This window comes from Oryctolagus cuniculus, chromosome 12, assembly GCF_051225735.1.
Source record: "Oryctolagus cuniculus isolate XC-2025 breed Fujian yellow rabbit chromosome 12, ASM5122573v1, whole genome shotgun sequence".
Classification (NCBI taxonomy): domain Eukaryota; kingdom Metazoa; phylum Chordata; class Mammalia; order Lagomorpha; family Leporidae; genus Oryctolagus; species Oryctolagus cuniculus.
The window spans coordinates 40,727,666-40,740,521 of record NC_142878.1 but is presented as its reverse complement, the minus strand read 5'-3'; the positions used below and the strand labels follow the sequence as shown (position 1 = coordinate 40,740,521).

Genomic DNA, 12,856 nt, shown 5'->3' with positions numbered 1-12,856 from the left:
TTAAACAGTTAGGCATTAAGTTGAATCTACTAATCTCAATCTTGACTGTGACTCATCATTTTATTGCCAACAGCTGATGACCTGATTTTATTTCTACAATAACAAGCTAACACCATATATTACACCAAGAAAACAAGATCACTTTTCCAGTTACAGTTGGCCCTTTGTACTGGTAGATTCTGCATCCATGGAATCAGATCCAACAGTGTAACAAAAATATTTGGGAAAGAAAATGTGTGCTGAACATCTATACTTTTTTTCCTTGTATTCGGTAAACAATACAGTATATGACCTATTTCCTGGTATTAGGTGTTACAAGTAATCACAGATGGTTTAACATATACCAGGTTATGTGAAACTACCATATCATTTTATATAAGGAGCCTGAGCATCTGCATCTGGGGGATGAGGTAGGGTAGGGGTTCCTAGAACCAAATACCCATAGATAATGAGGGACCACTGTATCTATTTGTAACAAAATTATCTTTAATTTTAAAAATGTATGTTTCAACATGTCTAGTTATATGAGGATATTTGTGAAGTGTTGTAGTATAAAGAAGTAAAAACTAAACATTTTTCTATGTAAGTATTATCTTAGCAGAAATGAGAAAACACCAACACAAAAAAAATCCCTATATTTTCAACAAAGGTTTGTTTTAGGGGAAATTATAAAGATATGTTCACTACAACAATTCTGCAATGACAATCCACTGAAGGATTAGGCTTTCTAGCACAGATGGTTATTCATGGTAATTTTTTTTTTTTTTTTGACAGGCAGAGTGGACAGTGAGAGACAGAGACAGAAAGAAAGGTCTTCCTTTGCCATTGGTTCACCCTCCAATGGCCGCCATAGCCGGCACGCTGCAGCCGGTGCACTGCGCTGATCCAATGGCAGGAGCCAGGTACTTCTCCTGGTCTCCCATGGGGTGCAGGGCCCAAGCACTTGGGCCATCCTCCACTGCACTCCCAGGCCATAGCAGAGAGCTGGCCTGGAAGAGGGGCAACCGGGACAGAATCTGGTGCCCTGACCGGGACTAGAACCCGGTGTGCCGGCGCCGCTAGGTGGAGGATTAGCCTATTGAGCCGCGGCGCCGGCTTATTCATGGTAATTTTTAAAGATTTATTTAAAATGCTAACTTTATTTTTCTTAAACACTAAATTTTCTTTTTTAAAAAATTATTTTATTTATTTGAAAGACGGAGTTACAGAAAGAGGTAAAGAGAAAGAGAGGTAAAGAGAAAGAGGTAAAAAGCAATGGCCGGAGCTGAGCCAATCAGAAGCCAGGAGCTAGGAGATCCTTCTGGCTCTACCCCCTCCCCCCACAACCCGCTCCGTGGGTTCAGGGGCCCAAGGACTCAGGCCATCCTCCACTATTTTCCCAGGCACATTAGTAGGGAGCTGGATTGGAAGTGGAGCAGCTGGGACTCAAAGTGGCACCCATGTGGATGCCAGCACTGTAGGTTGGGGCTGTAACCCACTATGTAACAGCGCCAGCTCCACACAATAAATTTTCACACATGGGACTACAAATATCAAATCAATTCAGCTGACTCCTTTAAAAATGACAGGTGTTTAGTCCAGCAGTTAAGATGCCATATCAGAGTGCTGCTGATTTTAGCTTCTGCTAATGCAGACCCTAGGAGGAAACAGTAATGGATCAGGTATTGAGTACCTGCCACATATGTGGGAGACCTGGATTGAGTTCCTGGTTTCCAGCTTTGGCTGGAGCCAGCCCAGACCACTGCATGCATTTGGGGAGTAACCAGTTGACAACAGCACTCTCTCTCTCTCAAATGAATAAATAAATATAAAAATAATTTTCAGACCCCATTCATCTTACTGACAGCCAAATTATAATGAGTCAGTAACTTTTGGGGAAAAGGAACAATGACGGCTATAGAAATAACATTAGTGAATTAATTCTTGAAGAGCACACATTAAGAGAAAAGAAAAGATCATCGAAAGCAGACATATGGGGGCCAGTGGTGTGGCATAGTGGGTTAAGCTGCCACCTATAATGCCAGCATCCCTTTATGGGTGCTGGTTTGTGTGACAACCACTCCACTTCCAATATAGCTTCCTGCTAATTACCTGTGAAAACAGCAGAAAATGGCCAAGTGCTTGGTCCCCTGGAGCTGGAGCTGGGGCTGGAGCTAAGAATCAACTCAGATACCCCAATGTGGGTGTTTTACCTACTAGGCTAAAAACTTCCCAGAATAAAGCTATACTTTTTTTTTTTTTTTTAATTTATTTGAAAGGCACATAGCCAGAGAGAGATTTCATGTACTGGTTCATCCACAAATGTCTGCAATAGCCAGGGCCAGGCCAGGCTAAAACCAGGCATTGAGAACTCAATCTTGGTCTCCCACATAAGGCAGCAGAGGTGTAAATACTTGAGTCATCAGCAGCTGCCACCCAGGGTGCACTTTAGCAGGAAGCTAGATTGGAAACAGAGCTGGACTTGAACCCGGGCTCCCTAATATGGGATGCAGGTGTCCCAAACAGTATATTTTTTATTTTTATTTATTTATTTTTTTATTTGACAGGTAGAGTTATAGACAGTGAGAGAGAGAGAGAGAGAGAAAGGTCTTCCTTCTGTTGATTCACCCCCCAAATGGCTGCTATGGCTGGTGCTACGCAATCTGAAGCCAGGAGCCAGGTGCTTCTTTCTGGTCTCCCATGCGGTGCAGGAGCCCAAGCACTTGGGCCATCTTCCACTGCCCTCCCGTGCCACAGCAGAGAGCTGGACTGGAAGAGGAGCAACTGGGACTAGAACCCAGCACTCATATGGGATGCCGGCGCCGCAGGCGGAGGATTAACCAAGTGAGCCATGGTGCCGGCCCCCCAAGCTGTATCTTAACAGCTGCACTGAACACCCAGCAATAAACCTGTTTAAAAAGCTTCACTTATTTGAAAAACAGAGTCAGAGAGAGAGAGAGAGAGAGAGAGAGAGAGAAGAGAGAAGAGAGAGAGAGAAACAGACAGATAAATACAAGCACAACCACCTGCTGGTTCACTCCCCACATGCCCACAACAGCCAGGGCTAGACCAGGCTGAAGCCAGAAGCCAGGAACTCCATCCAGGTTTCCCACTTGGGTAGCAGGGACCCAAGTACTTTGGCCATCATCTGCTGCCTCTGAAGTGCACAAGAATGGAAGCTGGATCAGAAAGACAGACTAGTCAGTACTTGAATTAGGCGATCTGATATGGGACGTAGGCATCTCAATGTCTGCCCCAAATAAACCATTTTTAAATGAAAAAAATTGCAGATATATGCTTATCATATTTAAATATCACTTTTGAAAAATATCTTTTATATACAAAAATCTATGCCTAATCCTTTAAGACCAGGTTTAGTTTTGTATCTCAGATTAAAATTTTCAAAAGGCACTTTCATAAGTTAATGAGAATAACACTCTGTTTATTACTATAATCTATACTTCTATCTGTACATATGTATACACTCATTTGATTTTAGATTAACTCAGTTTAAGGGTTACTATCTTTATCGTGGCCCAACATGGACTACTGTCAGAGATGCTAAGGTTATTTACTTACAACTGTAATACCAGACTCTGCATCCCAAATCCTGTATTTATTGAGACAGAACACATTAGATAGTAGCTTGTTTTCTTGCTTATTAGTAGCAACTCAAAAAAATGAGATTACCAAAAGACATTATATAGGACCATGTCATGCTTTACTCACTCACCTAAGTTAATAAAAGTCATTTATTCTGTCAGGCAATGTGCTAGTTTGATGATCTTGTGCAAAGCCAATTAACCTTCCTAAATGTTAGGTTCTTTCATGTTAAACAAGCATAATAGCATTCTTCATATAAATAGCACTTGGCCTACTGCCTGGTCATAATCAACTCCCAAATGCTAGTTATTGCTACCTAGAACAACTTACATCACACATAATGAAAACTTGAGCTATAGATTCTTTGAAACAGAACTTGGTCAGACGATTTTTCAAGAGCAAAGAAACTAAGAGAAATAGTTAAGAGTGGTCTCAGATTTCTTATTTGAAACTAATGATACTGTTCACTAAAAATAGGGTAACAAGAAAGGCACAAGACAAGCCAGAGAATGCATTTTAAAGTTTGAGATGCCTAAAGGGGAGTGAATGGAGATGTAGAGATTAAGAAAACTCTTAAGAACAGGGATGATTGCTGTATCAGATGAGAGTGCAAGATACCTATGTACTGTGTGATTTTTCTCAAACAGCACTCAGCAGACAAAGGTCCCTCAATGAGCCAATTTTAGTGTTTGGAGTTTCTTAACCATGTATACTATAAAACAATAAGTATTAACATGTTAAAAGTAAAGGATGAATTTTCCCTGGTAAGCAAAACTGGAACGTAAAACTGTACGAGGCTTAAATGAAATTGCTCTTAAGCAGCTGATTATGGTTAAGTTTCAATTCTGAAATTCTAATGTCTGTCGTTGAGCCAGATTGTTTAGATGGGTAGTATACTAGAGTATGATTAGAAAGAAAAGAAAGGAGGGAAGGATGAAGGAAAACATCATTTCAACAGAGTATCATTAGTCAATCTTAAACACTAATAACTTAAACATGAATACAAAATCACTTACCCATTTTGAAAAGCACAGTTTTGTGTTTCTGAATCATCACTATCACTGATGATAATAGTTTCTCCATCTACACTGCTCACATGTCCATTAGCAAAACCATTCTGATGTGATGGAGGGAGTACTTCCACAATTCTACACTGTAACCTGCAATAAAATTATATAGTTAAAAAAACAAAAATTGGGGCTGGTGCTGTGGCACAGTAGGCTAAGTTTCCGTCTACGGTGCCAGCATTCCCATACGGGTACTGGTTCTTATCCCACTGCTCCTCTTCCAATCCAGCTCTCTGCTAATGGCTTGGGAAAGCAGTAGAAGGTGGCCCAAGTACTTGGGCTCCTGCGCCCGAGTGGGAGACCTTGAAGTTCCTGGTTCCTGGCTTTGGATCAGCTCAGCTCCGGCCATTGCAGCCATTTGGGGAGTGAACCAGCGGATGGAATACCTTTCTCTGTTTCTCCCTCTCTGTGTCTGTAGCTCTACCTCTCAAATAAAGAAATAAAATCTTAAAAAAAATTTTGATATTACAACCACTTCAGAAAAATCTAATTCTTTGAACAATTAAATTTGCTTTGTAAAGACAATAGACAATTTAGTAATCAAAAAGAAAACCTGTTAACATCCAAGTTGAGCAAAGATTAGACAGAATTTAAAGCAAAACTATTTTAAAAATCAATTTATCAATTTATTCTCTAGTTTCCCTTATGATTTCTTCTTTCATATATTGGATGTTTAGGAGTTATGTTGTTGAATTTAAATTGTTGTTCTGCTGTTGAATTTAAATCAATTAATTGTTGTTAAATTTCCACAAAGTTGGGCATCATCTAGTTTTCCTTCTGTTACTGATTTTTAACTTCATTTTGTAGTCATTTTGTGTGATTCTGTAATGGTTAATTTTAGGTGTCAACTTGACTGGATTAAGAGATACTCAGATGGAGAGTCAGTGTTGTAGTATAGCAGGTTAAGCCTCTGCTGGCCTGGCCCAGTTCTGTCTGTTGGGGCTCTTTGAGGAGTGACCCAGCAGGTGGAAGATCTCTCCCAACCACCCTCCCTTCCTCCCTCTCTCCCATGACAAAGCATTATTTTTGGGTTTTTGAAAGAGACTGTATGAGTCAGTGGATTGAATGGGGGTGGTTCACCCTCAATGTGGGTAGGTGCCATCCAATCAGTTGGAGACCCAAATAGAACAAAAAAGGCAGAAAAAAGGTAAATTTTCTCTCTCTCCTGGAGTTGGGACACCTTGCTTCTGCCCTTGTACTTATTCTCCAGCTTCCTCTTGCCCAACAATTTTTTATATATATATATATATATATATATATATATATATATATATTTAAGATTTGTTATTTATTTAAAAGACAGAGTTTACAGGGAGAGAGGCAGAGATAGAGAATCTTCCAATCACTGGTTCACTGGTCAAATGGGTGAAATGGCCACAACTGGGCCAGTCACAAGCCAGGAGCTAAGAGCTTCTCCTAGATCTCCAACGAGGGCACAAGGGCCCAAGGAGTTGGGCCATCTTCTACTGCCTTCTCAGGCCCATTAGCAGGGAGCTGGATTGGAAGTGGAGCAGCTGGGACTCAAACTGGCACCCAATTGAGATGCCAGCATCTCAGGCAGTAGCTTTACCTGCTATGCCACAAGGTCAGTCCCATATATTCTTACCTAAAGTTAACTGTGTAGAAAACCAATATTGGCATTTTTCATTATATAGATTAGGTCTTACAGTTTCCAAAGTACACGATACTGTAAATTCTAACATTCTCCTGATAATAACCTTTTAGTTTTTAAAATAATTTTTATTTTTTCCACAAAAAATTGTGCATATGTATGTGATGTTTCCAAATATGTCCAATCAGGGTAAACATATCTATCTCAAGGAACATTTCTTTGTGGTGAAAACACTAATTTTTCCTCCTGATTTTTGGATCAAACTTTTTAAATTCTTCCTCTACTTTATGTTGTGATTTCTGAAATCTCTTAAGAATTTCCTATTCACCACCTCTATAATCCCTGTTCTGGATTCTTTTACTTTACTCCATATACTGTTCCTCAATTTAAATTTATTTATTTATTTATTTGGGGGCAGGTGTCATGGTGTAGTGGGTAAACCCACTGCCTATGATGCCAGCATCCCACATCAGCACTAGTTCATGTCCTGGCTGCTCCACATCTGATCCAACTCCCTGTAAATGGCCTGGAAAAAGCAGTGGATGATGGTCCAGGTGTTTGGGCCCATACATCCATGTGGGAGACCAGGAAGAAGCTCATGGCTCCTGGCTTCAGCCTGGCCCAGCTTTGGCAGTTGCAAACATCTGAGGAGTGAACCAGCAGATGGAAGATCTCTCCTCTCTTTCTTTCAAATAAATACATAAATCTTAAACAGAGAGAGAGGGAGAGAGAGATATCTTCCATCTGCTGGTTCACTTCCCAAATGGCCTCAAGGGCCAGGATGAAGCCAGGAGCTTCACCCAGGTCTCCCATTTGGGTACAGAGCCCTAAGGACTTGCATTTCCCAGGAGCATTAGCAGGGAGTGGGACTGGAAGTGGAGCAGCCAGCACTCGAAATGGTACCAAATGGGATGTGGGTGCTGCAGGTGGTGGTTTAACCAGTGCTCCACTGCACCAGCCCCATGTTTGTAGACTTTACAGGCTGTGATTTAGGCTTCCTTTACTACAACTAAAATATTCCTTTATTCTATTCCTACTGTGTCATTTTTCAATGCTAGGAAAAAATGTCACCTGCTTTCTCCACATACCCTCTTGTTCCAATTTCTTAACTTCTTGCCTTGAAACCATGAGTCTATTGTAAATTCAAGATTAGGATATTACTGTTACAGTTTAGATAACCTTTGTTGCTTCTCAAAACAGATTTCCAAAACTTTTTCCTCCTTCCTCAAGTTCCAACCCCAGATCTTTAGTACTAGAAAATGAGAAGAAATTTTGATTGAGGATTTTGCCTTCCTCCTGCTCAATGTGAAATATGCATATTTTTCATTACCATTCATATTTCTATGTCAGGATGATTCTCTTTCATCCCCTATGTTCTCTGCTCACCCTGTCTCATCATGTTTTTCCGGCTGTGGGCCTTCAGTTTTCCTTTCCTAAGATGTAACAGAATTATCATATCACCCAGCAATTCCACTTATAGGTATACATCCAGAAGAAATGAGGACAGGAGCTCAAACAGATTCTTGTACAACAATGGCCACAGTGGCATTATTCACAACAGCCAAAAAGTGCAATCAACCAAAGTGTTCATCCACAGATGAATGGATTAACAAAATGTGGTAAATATATAAGGAAATATTCAGACATAAAATAAATGAATTCTGATATACCCAAGGGTACTTCAAAAAGTTTGTGGAATTAAAAAAAATGTTTATTTTGGTACAAAAAATATTTTGAAATTTTTTCATGCTCCATATTTTTGAAAACTCTTTGTATGGTACAATATAGATAAAGTTTGAAAACTATGTTCACTGAAATAAGTCACAAAAAGATAAATATTAGTCCACTATTTGAAGTAGCTAGAAGAGGCAAATTCAGGAATATACAAAGTAGGATAGAGGTTACCAGGGGTGGGGGAAAGGTAGAATTGGAAGTTGTTGCTAAATGGGTACAAAGTTTCTGTTGGGATGATGAAAAAGTTTTGGAAATAGTGGTAATGGTTACACAATACTAAAACCACTTAGTGCCACTGAATCATACACTTAAGATGAATACAACAGTAATATTTTTGTTTATTTCAACCACAATGAGAAAAAGTTTGCTTTCTGTTTCTGTAAAGTTGACAAGAGGCTCAATTACCAATCTTCCATTGGTAGTGGAAAAAAAAAGTCTAAAAAACTTCAGGTTGACTTTCACCACTAACAGGTAAAAATAAACCAGCATTTCTAAACGGGAACAACCAGAGGAAGTTACATCAAAATCTATTAAGTAACTATTTAGTCTCTTGATAAAAGGGCTCTATAATTTAATGACATGAACTGTACAAAAAATAAGAAAGGAATCAACTGGACCCAATTTTGAAAAACTTAGTTTTTTTTTTTTTTTTTTGACAGGTAGAGTTAGAGAGTGAGAGAGTGAGAGAGTGAGAGAGTGAGAGAGAGAGAGAGAGAGAGAAAGGTCTTCCTTTTCCGTTGGTTCACCCCCCAAGTGGCCGCTATGGCTGGCTCATTACAGCCGGCACACTATGCAGATCTGAAGCCAGGGGCCAGGTGCTTCCTCCTGGTCTCTCATGTGGGTGCAGGGACCCAAGCACTTGGGCCATCCTCCACTGCCCTCTCAGGCCACAGCAGAGAGCTGGACCGGAAGAGGAGCAACTGCGACAGAACCGGCACCCCAACTAGGACTAGAACCCGGGGTGCCGGCGCCGCAAGCGGAGGATTAAAGTGAGCCTCAGCGCTGGCCCAAAAACCTAGTGCTTGTGGTACAGCAGGTTAAGCTGCTGCCTACAACACCAGCATCTCATATGGATGCCAGTTTGAGTCCTGGCTGCTCCACTTGTAATCCAGCTCCCTGTTAATGTGCCTAGGAAAGCAGCAGAAGATGGTCAAAGTACTGGGCCCCCACACCCATGTGGGAGACCCAGAAGAAGCTCCTGGCTCCAGCCTGGCCCAGCCCTGGCCACTGCAGCCATTTGGGGAGTCACCCAGTGGATGAAAAGATTCTCTCTCTTTCTCTCTCACCCTGGCTTTCAAATAAATAAAAAATAAATCTTAAAAAAAAAAACGCCTAGATATCACGTCCAGGGATCATAATATTACCTAGGCTTTCAGGAGGTGACAAACCAAGCTTTTCAGGGAACCCATGACAAGGTTATTCAAGTTAGAAAACTATGATTACTGAGGTCTTTAATGGCGGAGTCCCGGTGAGTTGTCTTAAGTGGTGACAGTTGTGGTCATAATGCAAATGAGTCCAATCTGGCTCAGGTACAGTTGGTGCAGGGCCTAAAGTGGTCCGACAGTTCATCAGAGGGAACAATCTACATAACAATGTCCACAGAGCTATAGTAATTTAAGGACTAATTTAGCATAACTAATACAAAGAAATTTGATTCCCTGACAGAGGAATTAGGGAGAAGGAAACTAATACAACAGAGAGACATTGCCTAGAATGTAGTAAATATTTATTATATAAACTACAGTAGTAATTATCAATGCTACTATTAACTTTGTATCACACCCAAACCACAGGTGACATTCCCTGCCAATCTAATCAAGGTTAAGCCTCTCACTGGTATTTAAGTAAACTTTAGCTGCTTAAGATATCAAGACAACATCTTCTAATAGATTTCCAAAGGCAACTTAGTCTATATCTTTCCAATCCATTTGCTAGCATTTCTTCACTCTAGGGAATACAAAGATTACTGGGGTATAAAAAAGGGTTACAGAACCACGAATAAGAACTCAGTTCAAGGATCTTGGAGAGTACAGAAACAACCTGTATGCTCCACTACTTGAAGATATATTTCCTTTCCAAAAAAAAGGGGAAAAGGCTGACAGTGAAAAGATGGACTTTATTATCAGAGCTCAGGTGTTACCAGATAAGTACACATTTATATTTCTTTCCTCATATCAATAGGCTCTGCAAAAGTTACACATTCTCCCATAGAGTCAGATTTAAAGCACTTGCTGTTGATCACACAACCAAAAATGGAACAGCTAAAAGATTAAATGTCTGACTCTAAAATCCATGTATGTTTTAATTCTCTATTACTAGAGGTGAGGTTCAGCAACAGAAGCTTTATACTGACCCAAAGACATTTCAGAACTTAAGCCTAGGTACTGAGAGGTTCCTCAGAGTGCTAAAAGCATAAACATATTTCAGAGTGAAAGCCAGACTGCAGAATGGTGAGGGTATAGGATTAGTTGGCTGTAAATCTGTAAAAGTGACAAACAGGACATGGAAACAGGTTTTCATGAGAATATTCTGGATTGGTATATACCTCCTTTCACAAAACAGTGTTTTAAAGTCATAATGTCTCAAAATAAAAACATTCTGGGGCCGGCACTGTGGTGGAGCGGGTTAAGCTGCCGCCTGCAGTGCTGGCATCTCATATGGGCGCTGGTTTCAGCCCCAGCTGCTCCACTTCCTATCCAGCTCCCTGCTAGGGCTTGGGAAAGCAGTGGAGGATGGCCCAGGTGCTTGGGCCCCTGCACCCACGTGAGAGACCTGGAGGAATCTCCTGGCTCCTGGCTTCAGATCAGCCCAGCTCCAGCTGTTGCTGCCATCTAGGGAGTGAATCAGCAGATAGAAGAACTCTCTCTCTCTCCTTCTGTCTATAACTGTACCTCTCAAATCTTAAAAAAAAAATTCTAGAATGAATATACATACAGAATCTTTACAAGCCATCTTCGGTCAAAAGCGAAGTCAATAGCGAAAGGAAAAACTTTCTGGTAGGCCTGAGGAAACCTTGAGATGGGGACTGTACTCCTCCCATTTGGACTCTAAAACTGCAATATGCTAAATTTCTTGCATAGTTCAGAGCTGCACCCCCCTGTACTACCTGCCTCATGAACCTTTTCTTTTCTTATAATTCAGGTACAAGAACACTCATAAAAAAAGTTATACATGTATATTACTTCAACATTAAAGGTAGAAAAAGATTCTTATTAATCTGAGGTTCAGAATTTAAAAAAAAAATTAAGGAGTTTGGGGCACGCCTCTAGTCTAGCAGTTAAAACACCTGTATGTCCCATCAGAGTGCCTGGGTTCAATTCCCAGCTCCAGCTTCCTGCCAGTGTACACCCCAGAAGGCAGCAATGATGTTATAAGCAAATGGGTTCCTACCACATGTGGGAGACCTGGACTGCATTTTGTTTCAATACAAGCTCAGTATTTCCAAACAATTAAACTGGCCTCAGTGTAAGGATGGATAGGAAGAGGCTTCTTGCCTTTCCTTTATCTTGTGCCATTCTGAAAAATAAAAACAATGGTCACAGCATTGTTGTGATGATGGAGCAGAAAACAAGAAATCTGAATTCCTGACAACTTCCTGGACCTGTCAAAGCAGCCCTACACAACATATTTCTGGGATTTGTTTTACACAAGAGAGAATTTTTTAAATTTTGTTTATGCCATTAAAGGTTTTCTGGGGCACGTGTTGCGGCACAGCAGGTTCAGCCACTTGGGACACTCACATCTGGTATCAGAGCGCCTCAGTTAGGTCTTGGCTACAATCCTGCTTCTGATCCAGATTCCTGCTAACAAGACTATGAGGGAGAAGATGAGATCCAAGTTCTTGGGTTACTGCCACCCACCTGGGAGACCCAGATGGAGTTCCTGGCTCCTGTCTTCAGCCTGGCCTAGCCCTGGCCATTGCAGGCATTTGAAAGTGAACCAGAAGTTAGAAGATTCATTCATTTTCTCTCTCTCTCTCTCTTTCTTTCTTTCTTTCTTTCTCTCTCTTACTCTCTCTCTCATGGCTTTTCGAATAAACCAACCAATAAAAATTTTTAAGATGGGGTGCGAGTTATGGTGCAGTTAACTATGATGCCACCTGCAATGCAGCATCCCATACTGGAGCACCGGTTCTAGTCCCAACTGTTCCACTTCCGATCCAGCTCTCTTCTATTGTGCCCAGAAAGGCAGCAGAGGATGACCCAAATACTTGGGCCCCTACTACCCATGTGGGAGACCTAGATGGAGTGCTGGGCTCCTGGCTTCGTCCTGGACCAGTACTGGCCATTGTGGCCATTTGGGGAGTAAATCAGAAGATTTAAGGTCTCTCCTTCCTTCCCTCCCTATTAGTCTACCTTTAAAATAACTAAATGTTTTTTAAAAATAATTTTTAAGAAGTTAAAACTATGTACCAAAGAGGTGAATTTTATTTTATGTAAATTCTATAAATCTTTTTGAAGGAGTTAAAGTAATGTAACTTAATGGCCAGAGAAAAGCAGTGGAAGATGGTCCAGATGTTTGGGTTCCTGCCACCCACATGGGAGACCCAGTGAAGTTCTTGGTTATAGCTTTGGCCTGGCTCAGCCCTGGAAGTTGCAACCATCTGGGGAGTGATCCAATGGATGGCAGTTCTATCCCTCTCTTACTTACTCAGTCTCTCCCTCATTCTCTGAAACTCTGATTTTCAAATAAATAAATAAATCTTTTAAAAAGTTATTTCATTTTCTAGAAACATGAAAATTCATGAGAATGGCTAACAGAATTAGGTCTACTCCTTAGGTTTCATTTAAGTATAGAGCAGTCCTGCTATACTTATCAAAAGAAAAGCCCAAGAATTACATATAATGCCAAAAATATGCAA

At 40.8% G+C, this 12,856-nt stretch overlaps 1 protein-coding gene across 8 annotated transcripts in view; it reads right to left on the bottom strand.

The window, feature by feature from the left end:
- The window catches only part of BAZ1A (bromodomain adjacent to zinc finger domain 1A), a 104,312-nt gene that overhangs the window by 59,552 nt on the left and 31,904 nt on the right, over nucleotides 1-12,856 (bottom strand). For all 8 annotated transcript variants that reach the window (XR_011380762.2, XM_051822162.3, XM_070053756.2 and 5 more), the window contains one exon: nucleotides 4,599-4,742. Coding sequence is in view for 4 of the 8 variants with exons in the window: in XM_051822162.3 (XP_051678122.3) it covers nucleotides 4,599-4,742 (144 nt within the window). In the remaining 4 variants the exon portion in view is untranslated. The remainder of the gene's footprint in view (nucleotides 1-4,598; nucleotides 4,743-12,856) is intronic.